The 16,547-nt window shown below is 48.3% G+C and overlaps 2 protein-coding genes across 2 annotated transcripts in view; both read left to right on the forward strand.

Annotated features, from left to right (window-relative positions):
* The first annotated feature begins 513 nt into the window (after window positions 1–513).
* Window positions 514–12,786, forward strand: LOC126533039 (uncharacterized). Its single transcript, XM_050180229.2, has 8 exons — window positions 514–794; window positions 2,642–2,728; window positions 3,037–3,108; window positions 4,059–4,377; window positions 5,343–5,606; window positions 6,774–7,058; window positions 10,176–10,252; window positions 12,616–12,786. Exons 2-8 carry the CDS (start codon window positions 2,687–2,689, stop codon window positions 12,715–12,717), a joined length of 1,161 nt encoding a protein of 386 aa, XP_050036186.2. The 5' UTR covers window positions 514–794; window positions 2,642–2,686; the 3' UTR covers window positions 12,718–12,786.
* A 608-nt stretch (window positions 12,787–13,394) lies between these two features.
* The window catches only part of Acf (ATP-dependent chromatin assembly factor large subunit), a 66,095-nt gene continuing 62,942 nt past the window's right edge, over window positions 13,395–16,547 (forward strand). Inside the window, exon 1 of the mRNA XM_050180219.3 lies at window positions 13,395–13,946. Within this exon, the coding sequence (XP_050036176.1) occupies window positions 13,834–13,946 (113 nt within the window). The 5' untranslated portion in view covers window positions 13,395–13,833. The remainder of the gene's footprint in view (window positions 13,947–16,547) is intronic.

Raw genomic sequence — 16,547 nt, forward strand, 5'->3', positions numbered from 1 at the left:
AAAGCTCGTGCGCGTGGAGTTGTAGTTCCAGCGAGTCATGTTCCCAGGGAGTCGACTTGCAGCGCCCTGCTGTGTGACCTCAGTGGAGTGTGTACAAACACATCTCGAGTCCAGCCAAGATGAAAAGACTGGAATCACGTTAGCAAGGTTTTTTACTGAGCGAGTTGGCTGAATACTAAGGAAATGCGTGTTCGAACCTTTGTTGGAAATTCTGTGTCACCTCTGTGTCGTGTGCTACACAGCTTCGCTGGTCATCCACCTTCACAGAGTGGAATGGCTCATGATTTTTCTTCCTTTATTTCTCAGCTCGCGCCATTCACATTGTTCTAAGTTTCACGTTTTCTTTCTCTCTATGGCATAGTTTTGCAGATTACACGAATTTTACTTTGCGACCAATTTAATTTTTATTTGCTCAAGTGGCCTGATTCCTTGCCGATACGCCTCAGTGCGGTAATGTGCCAGAGTTTCTGAGGTCATCATCATCATCATCATCGTCATCAAAAGCGTCGACAACAGCAGCAGCGGCACAACACAGAGACGGACGAGGACTTCGAGGCTGATCAGCGAGGACAGCTCGCCGCTGCGGTCGTCGTGTGATGAGGCGTCGAGTACCCCGCGTGTCGTGAAGCCTTCGCATTCACCACGCACGCGCACAGTTCCGTTACGTTTGCCTCCGGGGTCGCAGCTGCCTCATATTGACCGTGAATGACCATGCGCTGCGTTTGACTCGACCATTGCGACCTGCAGTGCCGGATCAGGACAGCGCAGCCAAGCAAAATCAGCTGAGCGGCCAGGTAGGTCTCGTGGGGTCATCGTTGCACTTTGTGGAATTCGGGCTCGTTAGGCATGCGTGGTTGTGGGAGTACATAGCGCAGTAGGAAAGGCGTGTCACGAATAGAAAGAGAGATAATGTGTGTGTGGGGTGGGAGGGAGGGGGACTGGTTACATGCGACGCATCAGTGAAGTGAACTGACTCGTTCGTGCATACTCTCTGTTAGCTATTAGATGAGGGGGGCATATTGACAAACATACACAGATAAGGACAGACAAGACCTGCCTGTCCTCTTTGTATGAGTCTATTCGCGCCTCTCTGCTAACAGGTATATGTTTCGCCAAATAGCCGAAAAAGAAATGTATGTATGCCTACGATCCCCGAATCACAATGTTGTTTGTCCTGGTCATTGTCTATATGTCATGCTTGCTCACGAAATATGGAGTGCCTATAAACGAAAAAATAAAAGCATCATCTTTCTTCATCATAAAAGCAACATCTTTCTAGTTTTTCACCTTCAATCATGCATGCTTGTACCAACTGATCCAGCTTTCGATCTTGTTGAAAACAGTGTGTGCGTTTGTTGCTCGGTTTACAAATGTGAACGAAGCCCACGTACTAACATAACAATTGTCGCGGCCGTGTGCTCGGGCTCGGGCACCTGCCTCAGCTGCAGGAGGGCGTGGGTTCAATTCCAATTGAGGCCGGTCCTCCACCGCTCCGCCGAAATGGCGACAAGCACCCACAGGCCTGGCGCTTGGCTTTCTTCAGGGGTGAACAACCTTGGGAAAGGTGCCTGAGCATTTAAAGACCGTTGAAAAGCTCGTGATCACAAACGTAACACTCGACGAGTAAGGGGCCTGGACCGCTTCCATTGCGGATATCTCCCCACATAGAATCCAAAAGCAACTGACAGGTGGAAAGGCTCCGGCGTTGTGGAGATGCACCAGTCCACAGACGTCGAGGTCTCGTAAGGGCCGAGCACCTGGCCGGAAGTGCGTGTGTGCACACTTTATTGGTACGTTGATGGTGACCACTCCACGGTCTGCCTCCCAAAACCCTAGCAGATGCTGTTTACTACGAGGCTGTCTGGGGTTGGAAAAGAATGCCCAGAGACCATTTCGAGAAATCTTTGTAGCGCTCGTTTTCGAGATGAGAATCCCCTAGAAGTAGCCGAGCGCCGAGATGGGGGCAACCGGCACCGATATTTGAACGTAGTACCTGCCGCACACGAATATGATGCTTTACAACAAAGCCACCGCTGCGACCACTGCATCCGTGGCCTTCTTGTTAGCGTCCGCTTCGGCTGCTGGAGAAGGTGAGTTCGAAGCCCTGCTGCTGCCCGTTATCCACTGATAAAAATGGGTATAGGCGTCCCCCCGCTTCGACACTCGGCTTTCTCCAGAGTTTAGTTTAGTTTAGTTTATTTAGCGGTGTTTAAACAGCCGGGCGAAGGAGTCCGCGACATGTAAATAATGCACGAACCCTGCAGGCACAAAATTATGTGAAGGACGATGTGAAGGCCACAAACACAGATACACAAAAGAAACAGGACGAAAAGAAAGAAAGAAAGAAAGAAAGAAAGAAGGAAACGCGCACGACCCACCTCGCTTGTGAACAAATTGTATTTTGAGGTTAGGCTTCTCCACATAAAGATCTTTACTGCGGAGAAGCTAGCTCTGACGACCGGTTTCTGCAAAGGTTTCGCTCTGGTTAATCACTCGACAACTTCCTGCTGTACTTCACAGTCACGAGTGCGCAGCTTTTTAAACGCGAATAAATGTTCCCGCGGTTAACATGCTTTGTGCAAGCAAGCTTGATCTACCGAGCTCAATGTTTTCCTTCGACGTCCGTTTCAATTCTTCGCAGCTCCCCTCGTCCGCTAAGTCATCAACAAGAACAATCTCACCCGCCATGACAGCCTGGTTCCCGCGCATTGTAATCTACGTTTGCCTGGTACGTGATCTGTGCTCACCAAATTTCGCACCGCGTGGTGCGGGCGCGTGAGTCGTGCTTGCATGTTGAGCAGGGGGCACATTCTGTAAGTGTGCACCCAGTGGACGTGTTTATTTCGTCTGCTATTGAAAAGCTGATCGGCTTGGGGTGCCTGTCTCCCTCTTCCGCGTACCCCAGCCCAGCTAATCAAAACTTGAGCAGCAGACGAAATGGACATGTTCACTAGGTGGGTACTTATAGAATACTCCTGCAGATGAAAGAAAGGACGTGGAGATGTGCTGACTCACCGCTTTCCGATGCGGTCGCAGGTGTCGCTTCACGGCCTTCTGTCACGGGCTGTTCGCATATCCCAAATCTGGGCGAACACGACGTCGTTTAAGGTGCGTGCATCGTCGATAAACACTCTCCGGCGAAGGATGTTGCCCTGATACGTGCGTCGACCACTGGGTGCGACAGCTTTTTTTTTGTGAGATGGATAGACTTTCTGCGCTGGAGAATCCTCTGTCGTCATAAGTATGCGTGCATATAGTAATAATGATATTATTAGATGTGAACAGAATTTGGACGTCTGCGCTGTTCGCGAGCGCAAGTCACGCTGCGTCGTCTCATCGTGACGCAGCATACTTGTGGACCGAAAGTAAGCGAAAGTGCTCTCAGGCGCGTAGTACCGCTTGGCCAGGTAACCCTCTTTGCTGACTCATGCCAGTATCGCGTTCGCGAACAGCCGTAGGCGTCGACAGCTGGTGCTATGGTGCGCGTTTCGCGTGTTCCGTTTCATATTCCTGACGAACGTATATAGACAAGCCGCAGAGCGATGCCGCGGCGCTGCCCTCACATTCCGTACCGACCAAAGATATTTCAGCGAACTCGATTGACGCGAATTTTCTGGGCAGGCAAGACTAACAGACGTAGTCAAGTTTCCAAAAGTTAGCTTTGCAGGGATTGTTGTTCAAAGAGTTGTACAACGATGGAGAAGTGTCAGCGCGTACCTTCATCTCATCAACTCCGCCCAGTGCGGCGAAGGCAGGGGTAGGCCAACCGGAAGAATGGCTCCCCCGTTGTACGCCTCTGATCGCCTTCCGGCGACTGAAGGAACGCTTCACGGAAGTGTATACCTCACAGCGGGCGAGCACTCGACCTTTCGTTGAAACAAATGGAGGCGGCTCTCGTTATGGACTGGCCGACGCGAGCCCTATCTAGCTTTAGCTTCACTGTGTAGAGTATATAGCATGCTTTCTTTCTTCCTTCTTTTTCTTCTTTTTGGCCTTTTTCACCTTCCCTGGCTGTACTACGCCCGGGCGTATACACGCACCATTGTCCGAACGTGCAGATCGACTGGATGCCGGAGAGCGGCAACCGCTTCTGCCTGTGCCACGCCACGGCCCAGCAGTTCCAGAAGGGCCTGAGCTTCTTCGACTGCATCCCGTACCAGAGGGAGTCCCGCTGCGACCTCTCCGACTTCGGCAACTGCACGGCGCCCGCGGGCTCGGCGCTGCTGTGCAGCCGCCAGCTCGCTTCGCGACCCTCGGTCGTGGCCGGCCTGAGCCCGGGCGTCACGTACGCGTTCTGCGCCATCGACGAGAACCCGCTGTCCACGTCCGGATACGACAGCTTCGCCCTCTGCACCCGGACCTGGACACTCGACTCCGGTGCGCCGTCTCGTTCGAACATTGTGCGCGCAACCTTCGCTTTTGCGGTCGAACTATACTTCGAAAGCACGCCAGCCCTCCTCGTCAGAATGAAGCGCAGGCCGAGAACAGGTCAACTAAGTTAAAATAACTCAAACGTTCCAAAACTACACAGTGCACGCTCTGAGGGACGCCTACCTGGGCTTCTTTGATGCGCACCGAAACCTCAGGCCTGCCGCGGCAGCTGGTTGGCCGTGGTGTTCTGCTACTTAACGAGGTCGCGGGTTCGTTTCCCGACCGAGGCGGCGGCAATAAGATGGAGACGCAATGCAGAAAAACGCTGGAGTACTTAGCTTTAATTAGGTGCACCCATGGTGGTCGAAATTAATTCGGATCCCTCCATTACGGCGTCTCTTACAGCCACAGATTTGCGATGTCAAACCCCATGCACCAATCTATTGATCAAATTAATCAATTATTTCTCCTTTCTGTCCTTCCTTTCTTCGGTCGTTGATACTTTTTCTGTGAATATCACGCTTCCGTTGATTCATAGATTTTAACATGATAGCTTATCCATCCGTATGCGCACGTAAGCGAATTGGTTAACCATAGTAAAACGGACTGCTGGGCTGAGAACATGTACGCATCATCATCAGCGGCCGCCTATTTTTAAGTCTACTGCCAGGACGAATACCTCTATCAACAATCCTCAGTTACCCTTGTCTTGCGCTAGCCGATTCCAACTTGCACCGCCTGCACAGTTCCGGGTTTTATCACTCCCACCCTCCCCTTAGTTTTCTGCCATCCTCGCCTGCGCTTCCCTTCCTGTGGCACCTGGAAAAGCTTTTCTAAGCACTCTTCCAGTTGTCTCTCTTATCCTGTGTTTTGGTTTCGCGCTCGGTTTTTTTCTCAGTCATCGTTGCACACGGTCGTCCGACAATCTCGATTGACGTGTGCGCACCCCGCGCATGCGTGCGTCCGACCAGAGCTCCGGTTCCGGGCGTCCGCCTACTCCTCCTTCATGGTGGGCCTCGAGTGGCGGCTGGGCAACGAGACGGAGCAGCTGCTCAACGTGCGGCTGTGCAGCTCGGCCGACGGCTGCCAGCGCGCCTGCCGCGACAACCTGCTCGACCTGAGGCGAGAGAAGTTCGTCGCGTGGACCGACCTGACGCGGCAGAGGCTCAGCCTGCAGGTGCGACGCACCGACGGCGTGCTGCTCTACGAGACCGCCTTCGACGCCCTCAAGCAGAGTGCGTGTCAACACGCGTGCACACTCGTTATAGTCACTTGTATACGAATTGCACGCCCGTGTGACACGCGTTTGTGCGGCTATACGGTTGCGCGAACCATATAGCTATAGTGATCGCTCTCCGTTTGAACCGGCGACCATGTGTTAGCGGCAGCGCTTATTTGGGCCAATGAAAAATAATAATTCGCAGAACAGCCGAGGCTAATGATAAACCTTTCGCTTATCTATCCGTATGCGCACACGTATAAGCGAGTCGGTTCATCGTATAGTAAAACGGACGTCTGAACTGGGAGCACGTGCACATCATCATCACGAAAATGTATTACATTGAAGAACTATTAGTTGGGACGACAATGTGGTTAGGAAGGGATATCTTAACCTTTTAATATATTTTAAACAACTTATTAAAGACGGATGTCTTATGAGCAGTACTATATCCTAGCTGCATTTCTGCTAAGCACACGTGAATTCACTAATGCTCGGCTTAGGTTTCTCAATTTCAAAATGTCTCCTTAAGTGAATATTTCTTAAATAACTACGTGGACATTGCGATTTGTCGGGTAATTAATTCGCGACCGCCTCTTCAGGTAGTCAATATGAATTGCGCGAATGGCGCTATATGCTCCGTGTGATATCAAAAAAAAAAAAAAATCTGTTCCAAGCAAAAATCCGAGGACACCTAAGTACTTATAAGCTGTGAATGCGAGAGCATCAATGTCCAATAGAACGCCGCTGAGCGGTCCTTCGAGTTATGAACTCCTCGCGAGGAAGCGAGCGCGTTCAGACGCTTGGCGCGTTTTGATTTGGCCTGCGCAGCTAGAACGCAGGCGACAGCTTGCGCGCACAAAAACGCGCGGATAGCCAATGGATAACGCAGGCTTCCGAGTGCGAGAGTGAGGGTGACTTGGCGTCGGGGCGATGCCCTCTCCCCTCACGCAACACCTGCCGCTGCTGCAGTGAGTGTTCTGTTTCGTCCGCTCTGTTCGTTCACTCGACAACTCGTGCCGTGGCGTCGCAGCCAATGGGAATTTAGGAGCCGTTTCGCTGCTACAGACACCGGACGCCGGCCTTTTCGCTCAATGAGCCATTTGACGCTTTCGCATCAAAAATGAAAAATAAACGCGCGGCATCAATAGTGTCGCCTCAACGACGGCGCCGTATGACGCAGCGCCTGACCGGCCGTGCCAGCTCCGCGCTTCCTCGCTGGGCCCGTCCAGCGTGCGCGTCAGCTGGACGCTGGAAGGGGGAAACGCGGACGGCTTCGTGGTCAGCCACTGCTGGTTCCGGCTGTGCCACACCAAGGTGTACCCGCAGCCCAGCCTGCGACACGTCTACATCAACGGGCTGCTGCAGTGGAGCCGATACCGGTTCACAGTGACCGCCTTCCGCACCGTCAACAAGACCGGAATCGCCATGGGGGAGCCCAGCCACGCCGAGGTCTTTACCGACGGAGGTGATCTGTTTGGTCCGCCGAATGATTCGGTGGCAATCTTTTAAAGCTTTCCTTAGCTGCTTATTCGACCACTTTGGATGGCCGGGATATCACGCACAATAAGCAGTGACACATACCCAGTGTACCAAGCTGTCTATAGTAGCTTTGGCCACCAGTTATATATGCCGGGTGCTGTCTTGTCGAGCAGACGACATGGATCACTGCTCGGATAGACAACGTGCTGCTGGTTACCGTTAGGCCTCGTGGACAGTTTGGGTCACTGGGTATGGGGACGCCGCTGGGTTTGTGCCCGGACAGACAACTTTCTCACTGCGTATGCGATATCGGTATGCGTCCATTCTTGGTCAATCTCCCGCAACGGATGTGCCAAGGTGACGGAAGGGGCAGGTAGAGAAATATTAAAGCGATAACGCCCCAACTGGAGCAGACACGTCCACGTCAAGAGTGCCCGCTTGATGAATAGACATTGTTCGTTAACGAAGTTGCAGCCAGAAAGACTATAAGGGTTGTGGGAGTTGATGCCGAGTTTCAACTGGAGTACAATAACTATAACATGATGTAATGCCTCGTGATATTATTCGATATCGTGAGATTTACTCTTGGTGTGTCTGCTCATGGCCCCATAAGGTTTCGTGATTCACGAATGGCATGAGTTGATGCGGCAGGTCACCAAAGAAAATTATCGCTGACACTGACAATCATCTTCAATCGTTTCTGGCACATTCCCCCCCCCCCCCCCCCCACCTTCTTACGCTCAGTTTAAATATAGGTCTCCTGCACCAATTCGACTAAGTCGGCTGAACTTCGTTTACTAATGGTTTGAAGATGCTCCTTGGCTGTTCGTGAAAGGTCAAACGCCTTGTTCCACACTCACAACGAAAGTGTCTCTCGAAGGCTGGATGGGCGAATTAGGAAACACTTGTTTCTTTCTCCCTGCATTTGAAGATTTACTTGGAATTTCGTATATAGATCCTGCAAGCTAATGGTAAGCTAGGAGCGAGATATATCGGTAGACCATCAACCAGGATTGACGTTTAAGTCGTGATGATAAAACACACACGTACAAAAAAAAAAAAACTGACTCGTTGTTTGCATTCAGGAATGCTAGCCTCCGTGCTTTTAGGTCGTAGGCACGCATCTAGTGTTCGGACCGCTGAGCACAGTCATTCTCGTAATGATGCAGGAATCAGTTACCTTGAAGGGCGAAATGGCAGCGTTGAAAGCGGGACTAGCGTCACCGTTTCTCGCTCTGGAAAGGAAACAATCTTTGGGCCGACTGAGCTCGGAAAAGAGAATTAGCTTCGTCTGGCGTCGTAGCACTTGCATTCGCTTCGTCCTGACGACGACCTCCAGTGCTTGCCGACTTCAGCTCATAGAGGCATCCAAATCGAATTGAGTCAGGCTAGCACCGAGTCAGCACGAAACTCGCAGACGTGTGCGACAAAAGGAGAAGCAGAAAGGACTGGCCAACTGGTCACGTGAGCATTTCACTCCATCTTCGCTCGACTCGCGATAGTATTACTCTTGTCGTGGTGCCTTGAACCAACCTGACATAAACAGGACTAACGAAGGCCGAGAACAGCTTTTTCTCAACTTGACAGACTTTCACGTGTGTTTGAGAACGCCGACGGCGTTTGGAGTGCGTTTCACGCGCGCCGGTCAGTAAAAAGCGTCGGTTAAAGTTGGCTTTTTGGCATTGCGAGTCTTTGTCAGGAGAAGCCCGCTCACGTGCTTTTCTTCTAGAGGAAATTGGGAGTTTCATATTGACAGCTAGAGTAATGTTTAGCGTTGCGCAGGAACTCCTCGGAAGGTGTTCTAGCTACACAAGGGTGCGGCACGTTCGAGCGGCGCCGCACGCAAGTCAACTGCTGCTCTTGGGCAAAAGGAACAGCACCCTGCACCGTAAAATAATTCACACACTTACACCCTTTTTGGTGCAAGGGTGTGAGTTATAGACAGAATTATAGACAATTTTACACCCTTTTTCACTTTTAAGGGTGTAAATTATTTAACAGTGTGGCATCTATCGGGCGTCTCGCGGCGCTGTCTTGTTGAGGAGCGTCGACCGTCGGCGTTACTCCAGCGCCATGCGAAATAACGTCAGCTCCGAGGAGAACGGACATTCACTGTCCGTTCTCCTCGGACCAGTGCATGCAGACAGCAGCTCAGCAGGTGTACGTGCTAGCCGTGCTTATAGTATGCGTGCGCTCGTGCCAGCAGCGGAATGCAGAACTGGCTCCGCCACCGAGTCGACTGCGCGTCGACGGTATACGTCCGCTTCGCTTCGTCGTTCTTGCAGTCAAAGCGCGCCCGGCGTCTCTGGAGACCACCCCGCGCGCGAGCGTATAGCATGCGCTGTCAATAGCGTCAATAGTTCAATAAAATGCTAACCAGATGCTCTTTCGGCCTTCATTCAATCTGTAAACATGTAAATTAACTTAGTAACTTAAAAATAAATGTTAACGTTTCACACCAGAAGTTCGGCAATTATTTTACATTTCTTTCCATGCAAATCACCGCAGTCATCAATGGGTACATGTTATAGCAGCGACTGCAAAAAATTAGTGATGTCGTCTTCCGGTAGCTATTTTAGCGTTAATTTCATCCATTTCTGGATTCGAAATCTTGCTGTTCTTCTTGCATGGATTAAACTGACTAGCACTTGAATTAAAGCTGCTGGCGCTTGGATTAAGCTCACTGGTGCGCGGCCTGTATGTGCTGGCACTGGGATTAAATACGTTGTCGCTAGGATTAAATGTTTGGCACTATAGGACTAAATAGCCTGACACTCAGATTAATCAATTCCCGTGGCGCGTGGAGTATTTTAGCTGGCTCTTGGATTAACGTGACCAGGAAAACTGGAATTGGAGGCCAGTGCGATGTTATCGAAAGCACAGAAGCTCACCTGTCCATTATATATCGCACATTAGAGCAATGCATTATTTTCTTTACAAACTCTCGGCCTTGTAACAGATAGATTACAAATCAGTTGATCAACTCTGGTGTTGCTGTATGCTTCAAGACTAACTGCCGCGTGCGTGAGCACGTTGTGTACGAGTGTCAAATATAACTGGTGTACGGCCTCTTCATCGCGCGCTGCCTCCCAAACTGTTTCAGATTTAACAGCACTGACGTGGGTGTTGGTGCTGGGCGTTCCTGCCTTCGTCAGTTCCCTCTTGATGTGTCGACGAAAGGTCAGTATACACTGGGCTATACTTTGGTTCTGTTACGCCGTTGAAATATTAGTAATATTAACAATAAAGAAAAACAAGGCGTCAATTTCTTGAAACTTGTCGTACAGGGATAACGAACTTTGTAAAGTACATGGTTACGAGTAGCTATATGCGGACAGGCATTCGTCACAGAGAAAGGTGTTCGTTTTTTGTTTGTTTGTTTGTTTACCCTGACAACTCTTGATATTGAGTTTTCAAGTGGCGCTCTTGCACGAGCAGTCTAGAACGGCACAGAACTATTACGCTTTTGTTCTGCAATCGCATCCGTGCCTTTCAGCAATCATAGCTCTCCTTTAAGAAATCATGCAGCAAATTTCAGACGGAAGTGAAGCCACCCAATTGCCTTTTTTTTGGCCATCCTTTATTATTGTTATTTTTTTCATCCGTTCCTGGAGTCATTTTCATGACGTTGTATACGATCTTTGAGCTTATGGACAAGCTTATGAAAATGGGAAACATATGCTGACTCTTGCTCCAAAGTAATGAAAGTCACAGAAGATCCGCAGCCCGATTATTTATATAGCTGCAGAGTGGCTTCGAAACTTGACAAAAACTCCATATAGGTTAGTGTGAATGGTACGACAACCACATTTTTTTTGTCCCTCTGCTGATGCTTGACGTGACGCAGCCAGATATGCGCTCGCTGAATCGGCCGGGTCATCCATGGGCTTGTTCTCTGAGTGGGTACATTACTGTGAAAGATGACTTGCACATATCCCCTTATAGGGGGCCCGTACGAGCACGATTAACAGCTTCCGTAATCGTGCTGCAGAAAAGCGCATGATTATATTGTGCACTTTCTTTCTCAATCTATTTATTTATTCATTTATTTACTTATTGCAAACAGATTTTAAAAGAATCACATGGGTAATAAAGCGCAATTTGGCGGGCCTGTTCACATCAATTACCTGAAGAGACCAATTTGAGTTATATGCATTATGAGATTCTTTTTTAAAATAATTCATAAGTCTGTTCAGATTAAGAAAAAAGAAAACGCGTGTCACAAGGAGCTCGTGCGGTTTCCCGCCGGTACATCCCGCGGGGCCGATGTAAGTGCACCAAGAGAATCTCGCAGGCATCGCGCTTTTTTTCTAGAATACGTTACCACACGTATACCTGCACCACCGAGCCTGCTCCTCGAATTTACGTATATCGCAATACATAACGCGGAAACTTATTTAAGAGTTATACAGTGACGCATACCCCGTAACTCGACCAAAATGATACAGGAAAGAGGCAGGCGCACAGATGCAAACGGGTGCCTATTTACAGGCGATAGAAATGGCGCCCAAGCAGCAGCCACTGTCTTCGTCGTCCTTCTCTCGAGACACATTCATATCGTTCTCATCCCCGCACCAATATAGTTTGTCTAATGTTTACCAAGCTTGTTAGTGCATCCGTGGAAGTTTCACGCACATAAGTGTACTTGTGGCCCTTATAGCGGATATGAATCACCGGTCCTCAAAAAAATAAAAATAAAAAAAAATAATAATAACAACTGGCTACCGCGAACTCTTTGCAGCCTCCGCATATAGAAGGACGTGTCCAGACCCCGTGTAGCAACTACTGCAGGTATCGCACTGAATGCTGTTCGTTCATTTAGCTGCATGCACCTATACTACGTGTTTACAGTGTATACACGTCCCATGCAAGACCGTTTAAAGTACGATGTATCTGAAGTCATGCGTGAGTGCACAGCTGCGAAGCCGTTGTTGCTGCCGACTGATTACTGATCAGTACGAAACAGTGCGTGCATCTGAGAGAGATTCACAGCGAAGCTGTAATTGGGAGTTCCGCAACGTTTTTCGCGCGGCACTGAAGGCCGCGACTTGCGTGGCCGATACCGAATCTAAATGCAGCGCAACATGTGTCAGCCCCGATTTAGCAATCTGAAACATAGTGATGGACACTTCTCGTTCGGATTGTCAACAACTTATATGCGCACTATTTTTAACCTGTAATCCGTAATCGTTGCTTCTCACGTCGCATTTTACCGTCATCCGCCTTGGAGGCCAACTAGGAGTTTGTTGCGGCGTTGACAGCTGATGTCGTCCAGCAACGCCGCCTGCTTCCGAAGGGTGTAAGAAGCTTCGCTGTCCTTGATGCATCATTTGCTCAAATTAGTGTACATCGATCTGCTAATTATTTTTCTTCTCCAGGCCTTTCTCTTCTTATGCGAGTAAATCACCGCAGCGGTTTGCTTGTTGTTTGGCGAATGAAATCCTCTTGTTTAGGACTTTCTCAAATTCTAAACATTAGCCTGATAAATACTCTGCTTCTGTCTCACCTGTTATTATTATTACTATTTTCTTTCCCCTCCGAAGGTGTGCTGTTGCTGTGGCCGTTCAAGACGCGATGAAGTCTGGCACGTCCGACATGGCAGGAACATCGAAGGCCCCGGCGGGGACGCTTTGGCGTTGCCGTGATTCGTGAAGACACATTTCTGGTTGCTGTGCAGCCCACGAACTCAATCTGCGCCAGAATAAACACTTGGAGCGCTGAATACTTTGTGACATGTCTTTTTCTATCGCTGTGACTGAGAATGTCTTCAAAATCTGGCGCGCTTTTCTTTTGTATCATGCTCTTATGCTTCGCTGCTTGCGTAAGTTCATAAAATCGAAGTATTATGGGGAAAATGTGAGTTGTTTTTATATGCTTTTTAAGTTTTTGAGAGCCGTCTTCTCGAAGAGCAACGGCTCCTGCACCTGTTGGATCAAGACCACAAGACACGTGATGCTGCAGATTCATTAAAATTGTACTCGACAAGTTTACAACCAGCCTACACGAAAGTTCACGGATGTGTTTAACGAAGTACTTCGCACTGCGACGACCAAAATTAAGGTATTTCTCGCTTACTTGGGAACTCTTGTGCTCACGATGGCATAATTTATTCAAGATGGCAGAGTAGCAAATTGTGCTGCAAGAGCAAGAGCAATTGACATTCCAATTCAAAGGAAACCACGCGAAAGCCTTCAACTCTCTGCGGCTGGGATAGTTTGCGTACATTTCCAGGCACGCCAAAATCTAGCACGAAGGTGCTGCCGCCACAATAAAACTGCGCCAAAAAGCTCGTTCTGGCCGTTAGGACCAATCGGCATCGCTCGGTTCCGGTTTTAGTGCCCGCCTGACGGAGTTGTGTTTTCTGGCCCCGCGTTGTGATCGTCTTGTAATGTTCGACGCTGAGAGTTCCCACGCGAGTCTCATTCAAATTTCTCGCCCAACGGCGCCTTAAACCCACGATGCTTTGACCGTGAAGACCGCGTAGTGTCCGGAAAAACGGTAGCGCCACAGTCGGGGGCACCGTCAGCCCCTCGAGAAAGTTGCCGCATCCGTCGCGGGTCGAGAGACCGCGGGGTTAGTCTTGTACCCGTGCGATGTCCGCTGTGCCGGTTAGGAACTTTTGACATTGGACATCTAGATACGCGTCCGGAACTCCAGCCTGCGCGCGTTGTGTGCTTCTCGACGAGAAATTGCTCATGGGAAGGACTTACTTTCCTTGGTAAGAGACACTCCGGAGGAAGCAGACACTCGCCTGTTCAACCATGCCTCTCTACGGCAAGCACCCATTCATTCGGCAGAAACCACCGACCGATCTAAAGCCGAACGACGAGGTTTTCTTCTGCAAGATCACCAACGAGGGCTTCAGAAACTACGAGTGAGTTTGTTTTCGACGTGTTTCCATGTCAAATTGGTGCAGGCCGGTAAGCCGGACCTGCGCATGAATCGGTTGTTTTTGACATTCTGACACCTTCACGGTGTCGCCGTTGCTTAGCCCTTGTTAGGCCTAAATCTAATTTCGTCGCAAAATTTGCGCTTGGAAATGATGCGCGGGGGTCGGGGGAACCTCCTCGGGACCCAAGCCTTCTCTACGATTGCCTTCGAAGCTGTTTCTGACGGTGGCAGGCTTCGTTGCAGAGTAAGCCTCAACTACCACTTGGGTGCCTAACCGATATTTCGCGTTACAGCATCTTTTATTCGTCGAGCTGCCACGTTCCGGGCCATTTCGTGGGCTTTGATGTCGTACGGCGCAGGTTTTTCGTCCACGCCCGCCTCGCTTTTGTGCTACTGCGGGCTTTGCTCGCTGCTTAAACATGATATGTGCGTCCATATTATGCTGACTTAATCTAAGTTGCCGTTATGGTTGGCGCATAGTTACCGTTTTTCGTGATTACCGTTTTTTGATTTGCACGATACCGCTCGATGCATTATTAGTCCCCAGTTGCAGAAATGGCCCCTCGACGGTGCTATCCTGCGTGAGCCTTGTTCTGGTGTATAGACATTGTCTTTTCTCATGTTCTGAAGTGTATGTTCTTTAGCATCAATATGTAGATCGTCAATGATCAAGAATGAGCTGGAGGCATCTTCATTGTAGCAGAAGCAGCTTTTGCACCATTTGCTGTTGCGTTCATGTTGCCAAAGTGGATTGTTTCACTGTATGGTGTATGTTCTGTGACCCTGTATGCTATCATCTATTGCAGCTACTGTATTGAATGTGTGTGTTATTTGACTGTACTCAAGCCACATTGCAACATATGTAGTAATGTAGATTTCATGCAAGATTGTACAAAGCATCACAAGCCATGAGTGGCTGTGCATTTGTCGTGTGCTATTGAGTGGTCGTTAAACAATTTTTCTTCTCTTGGCCAGAAGTACATTGAAGGGGTTCGTTGGTTGAGGCAAACCTTTTGTTTTCTAATGTACTTTTCGTGTTAGGCTTTATGATATGAATAAGGTTCATTTACACATTCATATGGCTGTGTTTTTCAGTACACAGTTCTTTCATTGACATGTTTCTTGTGTTAGCATATGGGATGGGTGCGTACGATTGACATGCCGGACATGAAAACACAAACATATACTGTTCAAAAGGAGCAGTTAGAACAAAAGGTGCAAAAGGTACACCAGAGAATGTAAAGCAAGCAAAAGTGTGTGCTTTTGCAAAAGAATCACATATGTTTCTTCTTTCTTTGGTCTTAAAGTGAACACTTTCATAGGACATTTTTACTTTGCTTTTACAATAAAAACTCCGTAGTAAGCTGAATAGTTGGTGCTGGGCACTCTAGGGGAAGCACACATTAAAATGTCTGTAATCTACACCGGACTTGCAAGAAAACTTGTCATGGAAAAATGTGATATAGCTCCGTTACTCTATACTCATAAAATTTAAAAGTGATGACAGGAGTTGAAGAGCGCTTTTAATTTTTCATATTTAATTGTAAGGTAACTATATAATGTTCATTTTATCATAACTTTCAAATGTTTAATAAAGCGAGCGGCATGAAACTACATCTCTTCATGAATGTTGAGCAAGTTGTATCAGTGTTCATATACATTTTAGATTAACAACTGAATACTGGTAAGCGCCATTCCAAGACGGGACAGAGTATAGACACAGAAGCACAGGACAAGTACGAACTCGCAACCAAGTTTTATTCTGAAGACTTCAACCTACTTAAGTACACAGCAGACCAGGATTGTGCAAGCACACTGCCCATCAAGCCAACCAATGCGTCATATCGAGAAGTGTATAGATTACAGCATCCTTTCTAAAAACTGCTTTTCTTTGCTAAGCAAAAGAACCAACAGGCACATTTTTTCTTTCTAATATGATATGCCTCCATGATTTCTCTGGCCCAAGCATTGCCACTTGTGCCTAGAATTCGAATACCAGAAAGAATGGACCAACTAGCCCAGCAACAGATTTTGTTAACATTTCCGATTGCATCTTACCCTGTTGCGACTCTTTAGGTGATGTCATTTTGCCGGCGTAACAAACCTTTCAGCGAGAATTTTGTTCTAGTGTACTTTTTGTACCTTGAGCATTATGCACATTAACTTATGCTTTGTGTAATAATCTGTTTCAGAATGCATAGAAAGAGTTTCCACAAAATGCACATAAAATAAATGGATTGTGGCTAGCTGATATAAATTATCAGACTCGTATCAGAGAAACATGTTTTGAGAACGCCTTTAAAAGAAAGAAAGTTAGACATGAAAATGTGTTAAGCTTTGAGTACTGTTAAATTACTGGACACATGCAAGAACTGATTACCTTATACATCTCTTTTTTTTTTTTTTCCTTACTGCCTTTGAAAGATTGCATATCCTTGAAAGCTCTGCCGATAAATGGTAGCTAGTGTTGAATTCTGTAGTTTGGTATGGCTATGCTTGTATATACGTGCCTTTTCAAAGGCTGCATACTTGTATGATGGATGTCTAAGAGTGCTTGTCGTCAGTGTAAATACAAATTTATTAC

Source organism: Dermacentor andersoni, chromosome 7 (assembly GCF_023375885.2).
Source record: "Dermacentor andersoni chromosome 7, qqDerAnde1_hic_scaffold, whole genome shotgun sequence".
Lineage (NCBI taxonomy): Eukaryota > Metazoa > Arthropoda > Arachnida > Ixodida > Ixodidae > Dermacentor > Dermacentor andersoni.